Below are 17608 nucleotides of genomic sequence, written 5' to 3'. Positions count from 1 at the left end.
TGCCCAGCACATTCCGTGTTGAGGCATGAACAGGAGCTGCCATACTGTTTACAGGATCTGAGGCATTCATCAGGCCTCAGCAGAAGGTAACGATCTCTTTCTGGCCAGTAGATGTGATTCCTGTTTCCTAGCTGGAGAGGCAAGCAGTATGGCAACCCCTGCTTATGGATATACAAGGATGACAGACCAGGTCGTATCTGAGCAACTTGAGTTTTATAGTAGGTGTACCTTTAAATGCACTGAAAAAAAAAAGATGCAATTGATTTTGCTGAGAAGTGGCGCCCCTAGTGGTGGTGTTGATAATCACCCAGCAGCATTTAGTCTTTCTGCAGTGCAATACGTTGCTGACATTACAGGGACATGAAACCTACAGTGACCTTTGCTGCCCTCAGGGACCCCTCCCTGGATTCCCCCCAATATTTCCTGCCAGAAATAACTGCCATCAGTTTTACTTGAGTTGTGATAAAGCTTTGGGGTAAAATCATCTGATATTGAGAGCGGTGACTGAACGGACAAGTTCCTCTGGTCACCACCACTAGGAGGCGCTGCAGCCTTGCACTTACTCCATCTGCAGAACCTTCCTCTTGTGTTAGCCAATCATTAGCAGCTGTACTCCCTAATGCCTGCAGGTGGCGCTCTTTTTGTTTGTAAAAAATAATATTCTTTCCCTTACTCCCTGTCTCCTTGTTTGGATTTCTTGCTGATGCATTTTTATTCTTGGTTCATAACCTGTTCTCTTTAATTCATTGTTGATGGGTCCAACACTGTGATCCAGTGCTTCTGAACTACAACTCCCAAACCTTGTTGTAAATACTAATATAGTACAGTATGGAATACAGAGCTCTTTCTGTATATACTGACTCCTTTAAATGTTATAGGAGATGTACTAAGCACAATTCAGCAGGAACAGTCCCCTAAATTTGCTCATAGTCTGTACAGAGAGATCCAATAAAACTATGGCAGCATAGGGATTCCCCTTTACTAAGCACAATTCAGCAGGAACAGCCCCTAAGTTTGCTCATAGTCTGTACAGACAGATCCATAAAACTATGGCAGCATAGGTATTCCCCTGTACTAAGCACAATTCAGCAGGAACAGCCCCTGAATTTGCTCATAGTCTGTACAGAGAGATCCCATAAAACTATGGCAGTATAGGTATTCCCTGTACTAAGCACAATTCAGCAGGAACAGCCCCTAAGTTTGCTCATAGTCTGCACAGAGAGATCCCATAAAACTATGGCAGCATAGGTATTCCTCTGTACTAAGCACAATTCAGCAGGAACAGTCCCCTACGTTTGCTCATAGACTGTACAGAGAGATCTCATAAAACTATGGCAGCATAGGTATTCCCTGTACTAAGCACAATTCAGCAGGAACAGTCCCTAAGTTTGCTCATAGTCTTTTAGTTTCCAAACATCTGTAAGGATGGTTTTCCTCAAACATATTTTGAAATTGTACATGACATGGTGCCTATAGTAACAGTGGATAATAGTCTCTGGGAAGGGAGTGTGACTGTGGGATAGCAGGTATAGTAGGGAGAGATGGTGTCTATAGTAACAGTGGGATAATAGTCTCTGGGAAGGGAGTGTGACTGTGGGATAGCAGGTATAGTAGGGAGAGATGGTGTCTATAGTAACAGTGGGATAATAGTCTCTGGGAAGGGAGTGTGACTGTGGGATAGCAGGTATAGTAGGGAGAGATGGTGTCTATAGTAACAGTGGGATAATAGTCTCTGGGAAGGGAGTGTGACTGTGGGATAGCAGGTATAGTAGGGAGAGATGGTGTCTATAGTAACAGTGGATAATAGTCTCTGGGAAGGGAGTGTGACTGTGGGATAGCAGGTATAGTAGGGAGAGATGGTACCTATAGTAACAGTGGATAATAGTCTCTGGGAAGGGAATGTGACTGTGGGATAGCAGGTATAGTAGGGAGAGATGTGTCTATAGTAACAGTGGGATAATAGTCTCTGGGAAGGGAGTGTGACTGTGGGATAGCAGGTATAGTAGGGAGAGATGGTGTCTATAGTAACAGTGGATAATAGTCTCTGGAAGGGAGTGTGACTGTGGGATAGCAGGTATAGTAGGGAGAGATGGTGTCTATAGTAACAGTGGGATAATAGTCTCTGGGAAGGGAGTGTGACTGTGGGATAGCAGGTATAGTAGGGAGAGATGGTGTCTATAGTAACAGTGGGATAATAGTCTCTGGGAAGGGAGTGTGACTGTGGGATAGAAGGTATAGTAGGGAGAGATGGTGTCTATAGTAACAGAGGATAATAGTCTCTGGGAAGGGAGTGTGACTGTGGGATAGCAGATATAGTAGGTAGAGATGGTGCCTATAGTAACAGTGGATAATAGTCTCTGGGAAGGGAGTGTGACTGTGGGATAGCAGGTATAGTAGGGAGAGATGATGCCTATAGTAACAGTGGATAATAGTCTCTGGGAAGGGAGTGTGACTGTGGGATAGCAGGTATAGTAGGGAGAGATGGTGTCTATAGTAACAGTGGATAATAGTCTCTGGGAAGGGAGAGTGACTGTGGGATAGCAGGTATAGTAGGGAGAGATGGTGTCTATAGTAACAGTGGATAATAGTCTCTGGGAAGGGATTGTGACTGTGGGATAGCAGGTATAGTAGGGAGAGATGGTGTCTATAGTAACAGTGGATAATAGTCTCTGGGAAGGGAGTGTGACTGTGGGATAGCAGGTATAGTAGGGAGAGATGGTGCCTATAGTAACAGTGGATAATAGTCTCTGGGAAGGGAACTAGGGCCCAGGCTTTAGTTATGTGGATGCCTATTGCTGTCCTCGTCCCATCATGCCCATGCAGTAGAACAGGTATAAGACAATTGGTGCCAAGTTTAGAAATGCCTGTGTCACTGGCTGCTGGTGTCTGACGCATGGACATAGGTGTGTCTGGCAAGATAGAGAAATCTGCAATGCAAATGTACCAGGCCCAGATGATCTGGCATTAATACAAGATTATTTAGAGAACAATGTAATTATTAAGAGTCATTAGGAGTCATATGTGTGCCTTAAAATGCACTTTTAGTATGAGATAAATATTCTAATATAATGTGCTGTCGGTCAGTGGGAATGAAGACATCCTTGTGAGACATGTACATACATTCCATGGCAGTCTCGTCTTGGCACAGCAGCGGTTAAACCCCCGCCTAGAGATCCAGTCCAGTTCACCAGGCATTACTTAGTCAGCAACTACTCTATTTTCCTTTTAAAACCATCTCATTTGCTTTGGATCAGCAGCTCCATGCTTCAGTTCTGCTGCAATTGCCTCATAAATTCTCAAAGTGCTGAGGCCGAGATGGATTTCCCCCTCTCTCCCCACCAGCCCCTGCTTAGAAACCACACTCTCGAGTGAGTTGGAACAGTCTCCAGCATGGGATGTATCTCACTGGCTATACACACACATATCTCTGGTGTTGGCACATGGAATTTTCAGAAATCAAGAACAGCACCAAAATGAACCCAGTTCTCCTGGAATATCAGTAATCATGTGGACCTCCATTCCAGACCATTGGAGCTTACATAACTTCATGGTTCGTGTTCAAAACTAGTACTCTGACCCCACCTCAGCATGGAATAGGCTCAAAATATGCTGACGTTTATTCTGTGTGAACATGGCTGGAGGACCACCCCTCCATCAGCTAATTCTCCATAAAGATCTACAGCAATTCCTACATTAAAAGGAACTTTCGGGAGATGCTGAGAAATGCAAAGTGTACAGTAGATAATGAGTAATTACTAGTCACAAGATCAGAGTAAAACGCTCACCCTCTACTCTATGAGCCCATTATTCAAACAGCTGAGGGATAATGGGAACCATGCCCAGCTCAATGAATGAAAGGCCAAAGGAGCCAAGCTATTAGAAGATGTTTAAAGGCTACGTAGACATTACTTATTCCAAGAACTTCTTTTTTATTAATAAGTACTTTCATGGCTGATTCAGCAAATGTATTTTCCTGCTACATAAGGCTTACTCTACACTGTTCCTAGCAGCGTTCTCTTGCTTTCGAGAAGATCCATCAAGAGTTCCACCTTGATCATTCAACCTAGTCTTCTTTCTAGAAGAGGGGTCTCGGGCTCCCCAATGCCAAAGTGCAGTAGGTTTGATTTCCAGCTGGACAAGCCAAGTTTTTTAAGGTTATTGAGATCATTGTTAAAAATGTTATACATATATTTATATATTTATACATATATTTAAAGTCCACCGTGATAGGTCATCACCGTCTTTAACTACATAGAAACATCCTTAAGAACGTATTTCTTATTAAAGTGTCACTGCAGTAAAAAAAATAGTACAAAAATAGTTGGGCAGCCATGACTGGCCTTATTGTTGCAGACAATTGCAAGTAAGGCTGATCTGGACTTGGTAAGAGTGAAAATTGAATATGAACACGTTAGTCTATATTCTGGCAACAGTGCACAGTCTGTAGGTGCTGGTTGAGGAGAAGTCACATCAGCTTCTGAGGAGGCTACTTTACAATAATCATACTGGGTCTCATTCAAGTGACACTGTGGTTTGGCATGTTGGACCCCTAAAGAGAGTTCCTTCATTGGTATTGCGCAGGAAAGTAGTTATAAAGATAAGCCACAGGGGTTTAGTAAGTGCTAAGTAAAGGTCCACTTGGAATTACCACTCACAGGTCCTCTATGAGGCTTCATGATTGTTTAGGACCAGTGCTTAAAATAATGATGATGTTGATTATTCAGTTTTTGAGTGATCCATCACTTCTTGTGCATCTGTAGACATCTCTATGTAGAGTCTATCCCCTCCCCCCACAGTCTCATGATTGTTGACGTTACCTCCCAATCATGGTTATTGTTTGGGAGGCTCCACATTTTAGAATAGAATCTCTTTCATCAGAGGGGTGACGTTTTCAGAAGATATATCCTGAATGTGAAGGATCTGACGTGTATACTCTTCATTTAACGTGCGAAGTTCGGTCAACAAGGAAAGGAGCTTAGGGTAGAGGAACCTGTCCAAAAACACACAGGCAAAACTGGTCACTAATAGACATAAGGTAAAATATTCACCAATGTAAGCGCAGGTACTATATTGTGAAACCTCAGCTAAGCATGAAAATGTTCCTGTTGCAGCTTGTATAAAAGTGTTTTTAATTATTTCATAACCCATAACCTCTTAGCAAGAACATAAAATATAGAAAATAGTGTAATGTCACAGGGGTTGAGTGTCCAACCAAAGTAACAGATCATATAAAAAAAAAATATTTTGCTTGATGTTCAGTTACCTACAAAGGATTATCTCTTCTTTACCTGCTCTCTGGAGGTGGGTGATGAAGATCCATGTGGCATTTCAAGGTTAAAGCCAAGTTCTCCTGCATCTTGTCAATAATATCATGTTCCACCACACCTGAACGGTCTATCAGAATGGAAAACAGTGAGCTACTAGACAGACACAGCAGGGCAAGATGAGTATAGCAGGGCAAGGTGGAGACAGGAGGACAAAATTGAGACTGTAGGACAAGAAGTCAGTAGAAGGATAAGATTAAGACAGTAGGACACGATTGAGAATGAAGTACAAGAAGGAAATAGAAGGAGAAGATGAAGATGAAGACAGTAGAGCAAGGCTGTGACAGTGGGGGAAGATGAAAGTACAATAAGATGATAGGAGGAGATTAAGAATTAGACAGAGACAGAAAAAACAAGATTGAGACTGTAGGACAAGAAGGAACTAGAAGGACAAGATGAAGACAGTAGAACAAGGCGGTGACAGTATGGGAAGATGAAAGTACAATAAGATGACCGGAGGAGATAAACAAGTTGGAAACGAGAAAACAAGATTGAAACTGAAGGACAAGAAGGAACTAGAAGGACAAGATGAAGACAGTAGAACAAGGTTGTGACTGTAATGCAAGATGAAAGTACAATAAGATGACAACAGTAGAACCAGAAGTTGAAAGTAGGGCAAGATAGGATAAGATGGAGACAGAAAGGCGAGATGGAGTTAGTAAGGCAAGAGGGAGACCGGGTGAGATGGAGAAAATAAGGCTAGAAGGAGACAGTATGCCTAGATGGTGTCAGTAGAACAAGATGTTGCCCAACCAGCAGCAGATCAGTTGTTGAATGGGGTGGTTCACCTTCAAGTTAACTTTTAGTATGTTATAGAATGGCTAATTGTAAGCAACTTTTCAATTGGTCTTTATTATTTTTATTTTTTTTATAGTTTTTGAATTATTTGCCCTTTTCTTCTGACTCTTCCCAACTTTCAAATGGGGATCACTGACCCCCTCTAAAAACAAATGCTTTGTAAAGCTAAACATTGTGGTTATTGCTACTTTCTATTACTCATCTTTCCAGGGTTGGACTGGCGGGCCCGGGGCTGCTGCCCCAGGGCCCCCCCTCTGAGTGCGGCACTGTGGTTGTGCACATGCGCACGCACAAAGTTTTCTCAACAAAGGGGGTCGCGGCATTAAGAGCCACATGTGGGTGCGGACCAGGCCCATTCTGACCCTGCATCTTTCTATTCAGTTCCTCTCCTATTCATATACCAATCTCTTATTCAAATCAATGCATGGTTGCTAGGGGAATTTGAAACAGGTTGCAATCTGGAGAGCAGCTGCATAAAAAGCTAAATAACCCAAAAAAACACAAATGATAAAAAATGAAAACCAATTGCAAAATGTCTCAGAATATCACTCTCTACCAGGGGTCCCCAACCTTTTTTACCCGTGAGACACTTTCAAAAATAAAAAGAGTTGGGGAGCAACATAAGCATGCACAAAGTTCTTGGGGTGCCAAATAAGGGCTGTGATTGGCTATTTGGTAGCCCCTATGTGGATGGCAGCCTAAATGAGTCTCTATTTGGCATTGCATCTGGTTTTTTATGCAACCGAAACTTGCCTTCAAGCCAGGAATTTAAAAATAAGCATCTGCTTTGAGGCCACTAAGAGCAACATCCAAGAGGTTGGTGAGCAACATGTTGCTCGCGAGCTACTGGTTGGGGATCACATACTCAAAGTTAACTCAAGGGTGAACAACCCCTTTATAGTACAGCTACTAATGCCCACAGATAGCTACAGCTCCATGGGATGTGCTTACCAGGAGCGAAGAGGCAAAGGGCCTCTATTAAGGCATATTCTGCCTCATGGAGATTCAGTTTCCTCAACATGAGCTGAAACTTCATCACCGGTTCCAGGTACATCTCTTGGAATCCAGCTGAATTGGGGAGAAACACAAAGATCGTGACATTCAGAAGAGAAACAAAAAAAAGAAAAGTTCTGGTGGTCAGGCAAGAACCTCAGTGTAAGTGAATCCAATCCAGCCCCAATACCATTTACAGAGATCCGACTTTCTTTAGGGCCTGCTCTTGGGCTGCTCTCTTTCCCACAGTCAGAGAGGAACCTTCTCCTGAGTAAGTGAACCCAAACCCTTTCCTTCTCTATTTTTCTCTGTACTTTCTTTCCCATGGTCAGACACGGCTCTCCCCGCAGTACATACCCAGTTTCAGACCTTTGATTTATTTACTTCCGGCTCATGGTACAATTGAGTTATTTACCTAGTGGAGAGGTTCTTTACAGGTCTCTCGAGGTTGCTAGTATGTTGAGCAATAGTGTACATTTGGTGTACTAACTACAGTTGTAGGCGGATACTCACTTATAACACCATCTCTTATGCTGAATTTATGTTTTCCACACTCAAAGAGATTGGTCTCGGTGTTGTAGACCCGGTTGAACTGAATATGGGCGACCTCCATGGACGATCCTTTAAGAAGTGAGATCTGATCCTCCATAGGAAGAGCCCTGGTGGGTGACAAGGATGGGTTCACTTTATGTGCCAAAGCCCATAGTATCTTTCCTTCTGGTCTATTTCACATTACTCATTGGCCTCTCTACTATATTCCAGTCATGTGACTGTAGCTCATTGATGCACAGCTGGAAGGAAGTAGATAGGCCCACCAATAGCAACTGTATTAAACAGATAATGAGACACAAGATATAGGCATGGGATTGGGTGGCAGCAGTAATATGGGAATCTCACCGGAAAGCTGGAATCTCCTTGGCGAATTGGATGACCTGCTGGATCATGTAAGTGCTGAGATCAGCAAAATGCGGCAAATCGTCGTCCGTAGAACTGTTGGAGGTCAGCTGGGGATTGGCCAACAAGTCTTTGTGATTGGTCTCCGCCAGGCTCAGATCAGAGAAGAGACCACTTCTTGGTAACCCCGTTGGACTGGGGATCGTGTAATTGTTGTATACGAACAGGTGCATCCTGGGCTGGGGCTGCAGAACAACAGAGACTGGAGTTTCAGAAAGTGGGTGTTTGAGAATATAGTTTATTAAGTGGCCAGAACATTCCTTCTCTGTATATTTGTATTTATACATATGGGTGGAGGGAGGTGCCATATTGATTCCCTTAGACAGTACAGTATGAGGGTATAGCTTATTGTGTGCCCAGAACATTCCTTCTCTGTATATTTGTATTTATACATATGGGAGGAGGGAGGTGCCATATTGATTCCCTTAGACAGTACAGTATGAGGGTATAGCTTATTGTGTGCCCAGAACATTCCTTCTCTGTATATTTGTATTTATACATATGGGTGGAGGGAGGTACCATATTGATTCCCTTAGACAGTACAGTATGAGGGTATAGCTTATTGTGTGCCCAGAACATTCCTTCTCTGTATATTTGTATTTATACATATGGGAGGAGGTACCATATTGATTCCCTTAGACAGTACAGTACGAGGGTATAGCTTATTGTGTGCCCAGAACATTCCTTCTCTGTATATTTGTATTCATACATATGGGAGGATGAGGTGCCATATTGATTCTCTTAGACAGTACAGTATGAGGGTATAGCTTATTGTGTGCCCAGAACATTCCTTCTCTGTATATTTGTATTTATACATATGGGTGGAGGGAGGTACCATATTGATTCCCTTAGACAGTACAGTATGAGGGTATAGCTTATTGTGTGCCCAGAACATTCCTTCTCTGTATATTTGTATTTATACATATGGGAGGAGGTACCATATTGATTCCCTTAGACAGTACAGTACGAGGGTATAGCTTATTGTGTGCCCAGAACATTCCTTCTCTGTATATTTGTATTCATACATATGGGAGGATGAGGTGCCATATTGATTCTCTTAGACAGTACAGTATGAGGGTATAGCTTATTGTGTGCCCAGAACATTCTTTCTCTGTATATTTGTATTTATACATATGGGAGGAGGAGGTGCCATATTGATTCCCTTCGACAGTCCAGTATGTGGGTATAGCTTATTGTGTGCCCAGAACATTCCTTCTCTGTATATTTGTATTTATACATATGGGAGGAGGTGCCATATTGATTCCCTTAGACAGTACAGTTTGAGGGTATAGCTTATTGTGTGCCCAGAACATTCCTTCTCTGTATATTTGTATTTATACATATGGGAGGAGGAGGTGCCATATTGATTCCCTTAGACAGTACAGTATGAGGGTATAGCTTATTGTGTGCCCAGAACATTCCTTCTCTGTATATTTGGATGGAAATGTTACAGAGCCTTGTAAGGACAATAACACATGGGGTGTGTGCCAGTGGGTAGTACTAAAGGGCACAGTGTAGCTAATGTGTAACCAGTACAAGGAGAGCCAAACATTTAGGCTGGAGGTGCCTGATGGGGGAATTCTCTGTGCCAAGTCCGTGTTGTTGCCAGGAGTTTCCTACTCTACGGGGCAGGACTTTGGGTCACTGAGTGACAGTTCAGAACAAAACAAAGAAAAAGCCAATAAAGACATGGCCTACTGAGTGTAGGAGTTTGGTTTAGCTCTTATTGAATTCCTAGTGTAACACATTGTGCTTGTCACTTGCTTATTGGGGTTCAGTGGAGGCAGTGGATCCCCGTGAGCTCACCCGGTAATGCTTGAAGTTGGAGAGAGTGGGGTCAAAGTGTTTGAGGTGCGCTTCAGTGAGGAGGGAGACCAACTTCATCTGCTCCTCCGTCAGCGACCCCATGACTGGCTCCGGCTCCGGCTCCCTCCTGCTCAATCTCTCATGCTTCTTCCTGCTCCTCAGGGCCCGGCGCTGGGCTAGTGCCTGTTCACTCATTATCACTAGGGACACAAGCAGTGCAAGGGTTAATATAATACATTGGTGTCAACACTGTGTGTTTCTTTGTATGGAAACCAATCACTCCCACTCCCTCTAATTGTGCCCCAGTCTCTCCCTCTCACACTCACTGTGTCCCGGTCCCTACATCTCACACTCACTGTGCTCCAGTCTCTCACACTCACTGTGCTCCAGTCTCTCACACTCACTGTGCCCTGGTCTCTCCCACTCACTGTGCTCCAGTCTCTCACACTCACTGTGCTCCAGCCTCTCCCACTCACTGTGCCCTGGTCTCTCCCACTCACTGTGCTCCAGTCTCTCACACTCACTGTGCCCCGGTCTCTCACACTCACAGTGCCCCAGCCTCTCACACTCACTGTGCCCTGGTCTCTCATACTCACTGTGCCCCGGTCTCTCACACTCACTGTGCCCCGGTCTCTCCCACTCACTGTGCTCCAGTCTCTCACACTCACTGTGCCCCGGTCTCTCACACTCACTGTGCTCCAATCTCTCACACTCACTGTGCCCCAGTCTCTCACACTCACTGTGCTCCAGTCTCTCACACTCACTGTGCTCCAGTCTCTCACACTCACTGTGCTCCAGTCTCTCACACTCACTGTGCCCCAGTCTCTCACACTCACTGTGCTCCAGTCTCTCACACTCACTGTGCTCCAGTCTCTCACACTCACTGTGCTCCAGTCTCTCACACTCACTGTGCTTCCAGTCTCTCACACTCACTGTGCTCCAGTCTCTCACACTCACTGTGCTCCAGTCTCTCACACTCACTGTGCTCCAGTCTCTCACACTCACTGTGCTCCAGTCTCTCACACTCACTGTGCCCCAGTCTCTCACACTCACTGTGCCCCAGTCTCTCACACTCACTGTGCTCCAGTCTCTCACACTCACTGTGCTCCAGTCTCTCACACTCACTGTGCTCCAGTCTCTCACACTCACTGTGCTCCAGTCTCTCACACTCACTGTGCTCCAGTCTCTCACACTCACTGTGCCCCAGTCTCTCACACTCACTGTGCTCCAGTCTCTCACACTCACTGTGCTCCAGTCTCTCACACTCACTGTGCCCCGGTCTCTCCCACTCACTGTGCTCCGGTCTCTCACACTCACTGTGCCCCGGTCTCTCACACTCACTGTGCTCCAATCTCTCACACTCACTGTGCCCCAGTCTCTCACACTCACTGTGCTCCAGTCTCTCACACTCACTGTGCTCCAGTCTCTCACACTCACTGTGCTCCAGTCTCTCACACTCACTGTGCCCCAGTCTCTCACACTCACTGTGCTCCAGTCTCTCTCACACTCACTGTGCTCCAGTCTCTCACACTCACTGTGCTCCAGTCTCTCACACTCACTGTGCTCCAGTCTCTCACACTCACTGTGCTCCAGTCTCTCACACTCACTGTGCTCCAGTCTCTCACACTCACTGTGCTCCAGTCTCTCACACTCACTGTGCTCCAGTCTCTCACACTCACTGTGCCCCAGTCTCTCACACTCACTGTGCCCCAGTCTCTCACACTCACTGTGCTCCAGTCTCTCACACTCACTGTGCTCCAGTCTCTCACACTCACTGTGCTCCAGTCTCTCACACTCACTGTGCTCCAGTCTCTCACACTCACTGTGCTCCAGTCTCTCACACTCACTGTGCTCCAGTCTCTCACACTCACTGTGCCCCAGTCTCTCACACTCACTGTGCTCCAGTCTCTCACACTCACTGTGCTCCAGTCTCTCACACTCACTGTGTTCCAGTCTCTCACACTCACTGTGCTCCAGTCTCTCACACTCACTGTGCTCCAGTCTCTCACACTCACTGTGCTCCAGTCTCTCACACTCACTGTGCTCCAGTCTCTCACACTCACTGTGCTCCAGTCTCTCACACTCACTGTGCTCCAGTCTCTCACACTCACTGTGCTCCAGTCTCTCACACTCACTGTGCTCCAGTCTCTCACACTCACTGTGCCCCAGTCTCTCACACTCACTGTGCTCCAGTCTCTCACACTCACTGTGCTCCAGTCTCTCACACTCACTGTGCTCCAGTCTCTCACACTCACTGTGCTCCAGTCTCTCACACTCACTGTGCCCCAGTCTCTCACACTCACTGTGCTCCAGTCTCTGCCACTCACTGTGCTCCAGTCTCTCACACTCACTGTGCCCCAGTCTCTCACACTCACTGTGCTCCAGTCTCTCACACTCACTGTGCTGCAGTCTCTCACACTCACTGTGCCTCGGCCTCTCACACTCATTGTGCCCCAGTGTCTCCCAGTTGGTACCAGTGATAGTGATACAGACTGAGTGTGAGCTGGTGCCAGTAACAGAACTCGGTGAATATCAGTGGAATAAAGGAATCAATCGTTTTGTTCTGACATTTGCCTTCGCTGCTCAATAACCAATCAGTGTCTGTAATTTATTCCTTAATTAAACGATTCCCTGTATAACGAGTGATAAGGCCCAGTTATAGCAGTTTAACCCCTCGGCTCCCAGAGCCGACATGAGCCCGCCCCTTTATGTATGGTTTGTGTGCCCAATCATTTGTCTCTGCTGCAAACCATGCCCACTGTGTGCCACCCCCTGACTCTGGCACCTCTTGTTGCTCAAATACAACTCCCAGCACCTTTGTCTTTCTGACTGTTGTGTAAGAGCTGATGGGAGCCAAAGGTGCTGGGATTGATTTAAATAAGAGTAGAAAAGATTTGGGAAGTTCACTTGGGAAAGGAATTAGTAAGGAGGGAATTTCCTGGTACGAGTGACTTCCACCACTTCCTATCTGATATTGTACAGCAGCACTGCCTTGCTTTGTGGCAGGGACAATAAGGATCAGAGCTTAAGGCACACAGCAGGATTAGTTTCCCTTTATATAAGAGTCTGACTGTCACATGTATAGCCCAGCTGTCATCCCATGCTTGTGAGTGGGGAGGGGGAACTAGGGGTCCGTCATATGTATAAGTACAGCAGTGGGGCATAATAATCCTTATACTCCAGGCCTTGGCTCTGTGTATATTGAGCTGATATTAATATAACGGGGGGGGGGGGATAACTAAATGAGGCCAGTGTTTATAATAGAGGGGGCTCCTGGATTGTTCCTGTGTATAATAAGGGCCACCCATCTCTGTGCTCCACATCCTTCATATTTCATTTATCCCCCCCCCCATTGAAACTGCATGAAATGAGCCAGTGGTGTAAAGATCAATGGGGAGGTGGAAGGGGGGAGCGAGGAAGAGTGTGGAGGGGGGACGAGGAAGGGCTGGAGGGGGGGGGGATTGAGCTTATTTATAGATTTATTCCAGAATATTTCGGAGCATTAAAGAGCAGAGGCAATTGGTTACACCAAGGCTGTTACACAGCCCTCAAATGTGGCCCTCCAGAAGATTGATAGGGCCCCAGACTGATCTCTTTGGACGACACATAATTGTTACTACACTGGCCCTGGAGCTGCATGTGTTATAGTCTATTAGTGCCCCCCCCCGGCTTGCAGCAAAGGCTTCTGGGACACGGGGGCTTCACTCACTCTCTGCAATCGATTCCTGAGTCTAATGGACTTGTGCAGCGAGGGAGGGAGGGAGTCAAGTCTATTAGCCATGGCCTCGGGTTAAAGGTTCCCTGGCAGGCGCTCCATTAGCCGGGGCTACTTTACATGTGCATGATGGGCAACAGAGAGTGCAGTTACTGTCTTTCCTCATGCCCTCATTCACTTACTGTCTCTCCTCATGCCCACGCTCACTTACTGTCTCTCCTCATACCCACGCTCAATTACTGTCTTTCCTCATGCCCACGCTCACTTACTGTCTTTCCTCATGCCCACGCTCACTTACTGTCTTTCCTCATGCCCACGCTCACTTACTGTCTCTCCTCATACCCACGCTCAATTACTGTCTTTCCTCATGCCCTCGCTCACTTACTGTCTCTCCTCATGCCCACGCTCACTTACTGTCTTTCCTCATGCCCACGCTCACTTACTGTCTTTCCTCATGCCCACGCTCACTTACTGTCTTTCCTCATGCCCACGCTCACTTACTGTCTTTCCTCATGCCCACGCTCACTTACTGTCTCTCCTTATGCCCACGCTCAATTACTGTCTTTCCTCATGCCCACGCTCACTTACTGTCTCTCCTCATGCCCACGCTCAATTACTGTCTTTCCTCATGCCCACGCTCACTTACTGTCTCTCCTCATGCCCACGCTCACTTACTGTCTCTCCTCATGCCCTCGCTCACTTACTGTCTTTCCTCATGCCCACGCTCACTTACTGTCTTTCCTCATGCCCACGCTCACTTACTGTCTTTCCTCATGCCCACGCTCACTTACTGTTTTTCCTCATGCCCACGCTCACTTACTGTCTTTCCTCATGCCCACGCTCATTACTGTCTTTCCTCATGCCCACGCTCACTTACTGTCTTTCCTCATGCCCACGCTCACTTACTGTCTTTCCTCATGCCCACGCTCACTTACTGTCTTTCCTTATGCCCACGCTCACTTACTGTCTTTCCTCATGCCCACGCTCACTTACTGTCTTTCCTTATGCCCACGCTCACTTACTGTCTTTCCTCATTCCCACGCTCACTTACTATCTTTCCTTATGCCCACGCTCACTTACTGTCTTTCCTCATGCCCACGCTCACTTACTGTCTTTCCTCATGCCCACGCTCACTTACTGTCTTTCCTCATGCCCACGCTCACTTACTGTCTTTCCTCATGCCCACGCTAACTTACTGTCTTTCCTCATGCCCACGCTCACTTACTGTCTTTCCTCATGCCCACGCTCACTTACTGTCTCTCCTCATACCCACGCTCAATTACTGTCTTTCCTCATGCCCTCGCTCACTTACTGTCTCTCCTTATGCCCACGCTCAATTACTGTCTTTCCTCATGCCCACGCTCACTTACTGTCTCTCCTCATGCCCACGCTCAATTACTGTCTTTCCTCATGCCCACGCTCACTTACTGTCTTCCCTCATGCCCACGCTCACTTACTGTCTTTCCTTATGCCCACGCTCACTTACTGTCTTTCCTCATGCCCACGCTCACTTACTGTCTTTCCTCATGCCCACGCTCACTTACTGTCTTTCCTTATGCCCACGCTCACTTACTGTCTTTCCTCATGCCCACGCTCACTTACTGTCTTTCCTCATGCCCACACTCACTTACTGTCTTTCCTCATGCCCTCGCTCACTTACTGTCTTTCCTCATGCCCACGCTCACTTACTGTCTTTACTCATGCCCGCGCTCACTTACTGTCTTTCCTCATGCCCACGCTCACTTACTGTCTTTCCTCATGCCCACGCTCAAGCACTTCTGCAGTCTGCAGGCCTGGCATCGCCGCCGCTTGGCTTTGGTAATGGCACAGGTGCGGGTGAAGGGGCAAGTAAAGTGAAGCCCTTTGCTGACGGAACGTCTGTGGAGAATAAGAAGACATCAGATGCATTATATTGGGGTTGTTGAGCTGTCAAGCTGTTGTTGTTGTGGAACTACAGTTTCCAGCTGGAAGATGCACCTCTCTCTCTCTCTCTAGTCTAGAGAATTGTCCTAGAGGAGCTTTCCCAAAAGTGCCCTATCGAGTGAAGGAAAGGAAATAGCTATATACCGCCACCTACTGGTAAATGATTATATCTGTCTCTCTCTGGGATCCCAAATATATGGCTAAGGGAGGATGCTGCTCCTGTACAATAGTATTCAATGGAGACTGGATAGAACTTCGTCAGTAGCATCACAGGGAGTGAGAGCAATAAACCTCTCCTTCTTACTTTCCCTTTACTGTTTCCCTTATTGTCCCTTCTTTCCGGGAATCTCATTTCTCTAAGATTGATCTCACCCCCCTCTTTGCATGTAAGTGGTATAGTCACTCTTTCTGGCCTTAGTTGCACTCTGCCCTCTCTGGTCATGATTGGTACTGCCTTCAGTTTCTGACGGGGGAGGCATTGTCCCCTCTCTGGCTGTGAGTGGTACTGCCCCATGTGTAATAATTGTGTCCCCTCTGTGGCTGTGAGTGGTACTATCCCTGGTGTAACAATTGTGCCCCCCTCCGGCTGTGAGTGGTACTGCCCCTGGTGTTAACAATTGTGCCCCCTCTGTGGTGGAAAGTGGTACTACAACCCTCGGTTGGAACAGACGCCCTCTCTGGCTATAGAAGGTACTGCAGTCCTTATATCAAGGAGATGACCCAAAACCCAACACAAGTTCTCACCTGAAGAACCCTTTGCAGCCTTCACAGGTGAGAACATGGAAGTGGTAGCCATTGGCCTTGTCCCCACACACAGAGCACAGCTTCTCCTCTCCATCTGGGTCATAGTCCTCACTCTCGCTGGCCTTCAAGCTTAACGTTGGGGTGTTGGGTGACCCCGTGCTCCTGCTGCTGTCGTCTTCAAACAAAGAGTACATGGTGGGAATCCAGTCTGGCTGGGTGATGTGCAGGTCTAAATCCACCACGTTCATCTGTCCAATGAGAGATCAGTGTAAATTAGGGAATTGGGAAGAGATTATATGGTCTATGGGCTGGGACTGTAAGGGTTCAGCGTTGGATCATAACAGAAACCTGCATTGAGGTAGAACCCCCATAGAATTGTGTAAGTGCTTGTAAGGTGATTCTTAGTACAATCAATGGGAGCGACTTTAGCACCAAATTAAGGGGCTGTTCACCTTTAAATTTTTATGGGTTATCTAAAAGTCACTAAGTTTGCCCAGGAGCAGTAACCCATAGCAACCAATCAGCAGGTAGAATTTACTGGTCTTACTAAACATCTTATTGGCTGCTATGGGCAAGCTTAGTGCCTTTTATTACATTAGGGGGTAAGTATGATGTAGAGAGGGATATTCTGAGACAATTTGCAATTGGTTTTATTTTTTTATTATTTGTAGTTATTGAGTTATTTAACTTTTTATTCAGCAGCTCTCCAGTTTGCAATTGCAGCAGTCTGGTTGCTAGGGCCCAAATTACTCTAGCAACCATGCACATGTACATTTGTAGCCTTATCAAGCATTTGTTTTTTTTTGATGGGGTCGGTGACCCGCATATGAAAAAATAAGAATGAAGACCAATTGAAAAGTTGCTTAGAATTAGCCATTCTATAACATAATAATAAAAGTGAATTTAAAGGTGAATAACCCCATTAATTGGTTTTGTACCAGCATCAATGTTACAAAATAAGGAAAATTGTTACTTGTCCTTTATTATTAAAGGGTGGATAAGGATTAAGAATATTTGAGCGCCACATTTTCCAGTCTAAAAACGAGTCACGAAGGGGCTCAAACCTCCCCATAGTCTTGTTTTAGTTTTAGTGAAATCTATGGGGGCCGCTTTGACACCAGGTTGCCGGCCCATTCCCTCAGGTTGGTAGCCGGCATTGCAAGGTGCCGTTTAGTGAAGTCTGAGCAAATCACGTGACTCAGGGAATTTGTAGAGTCGCTGATAGGATTTATTAAGCTGGCAGTGTGACAGTCTGTGAATAAAAGAGCCAGTTCCTTTTTATTGCCCGTCGGCTACACAAGCGATCGATCGGCAACGAGTATAAATGTTTTTATGAGTTGTGTTATTTTAT

At 46.0% G+C, this 17608-nt stretch overlaps 1 protein-coding gene across 3 annotated transcripts in view; it reads right to left on the bottom strand.

The window, feature by feature from the left end:
* Nucleotides 1-3912: 3912 nt before the first annotated feature.
* Nucleotides 3913-17608, bottom strand: part of nr1i3.L (nuclear receptor subfamily 1 group I member 3 L homeolog) — a 22850-nt gene continuing 9154 nt past the window's right edge. For 2 of the 3 annotated variants that reach the window (XM_018231538.2, XM_041573729.1), the window contains exons 2-9: nucleotides 16258-16505; nucleotides 15338-15468; nucleotides 9876-10075; nucleotides 8013-8254; nucleotides 7629-7774; nucleotides 7074-7190; nucleotides 5289-5394; nucleotides 3913-4990 (exon numbers count right to left, since the gene is read on the bottom strand). In XM_018231538.2, coding sequence (XP_018087027.1) covers nucleotides 4855-4990; nucleotides 5289-5394; nucleotides 7074-7190; nucleotides 7629-7774; nucleotides 8013-8254; nucleotides 9876-10075; nucleotides 15338-15468; nucleotides 16258-16505 — 1326 coding nt within the window. In that variant the 3' untranslated portion in view covers nucleotides 3913-4854. Of the gene's footprint in view, nucleotides 4991-5263; nucleotides 5395-7073; nucleotides 7191-7628; nucleotides 7775-8012; nucleotides 8255-9875; nucleotides 10076-15337; nucleotides 15469-16257; nucleotides 16506-17608 lie in introns of all 3 variants that reach the window. The other variant, XM_041573730.1, reaches the window with a different exon arrangement.

This window comes from Xenopus laevis, chromosome 8L, assembly GCF_017654675.1.
Source record: "Xenopus laevis strain J_2021 chromosome 8L, Xenopus_laevis_v10.1, whole genome shotgun sequence".
In the NCBI taxonomy this organism is placed as follows: Eukaryota; Metazoa; Chordata; class Amphibia; order Anura; family Pipidae; genus Xenopus; species Xenopus laevis.
This window is presented reverse-complemented; position numbering and strand designations above follow the sequence as displayed.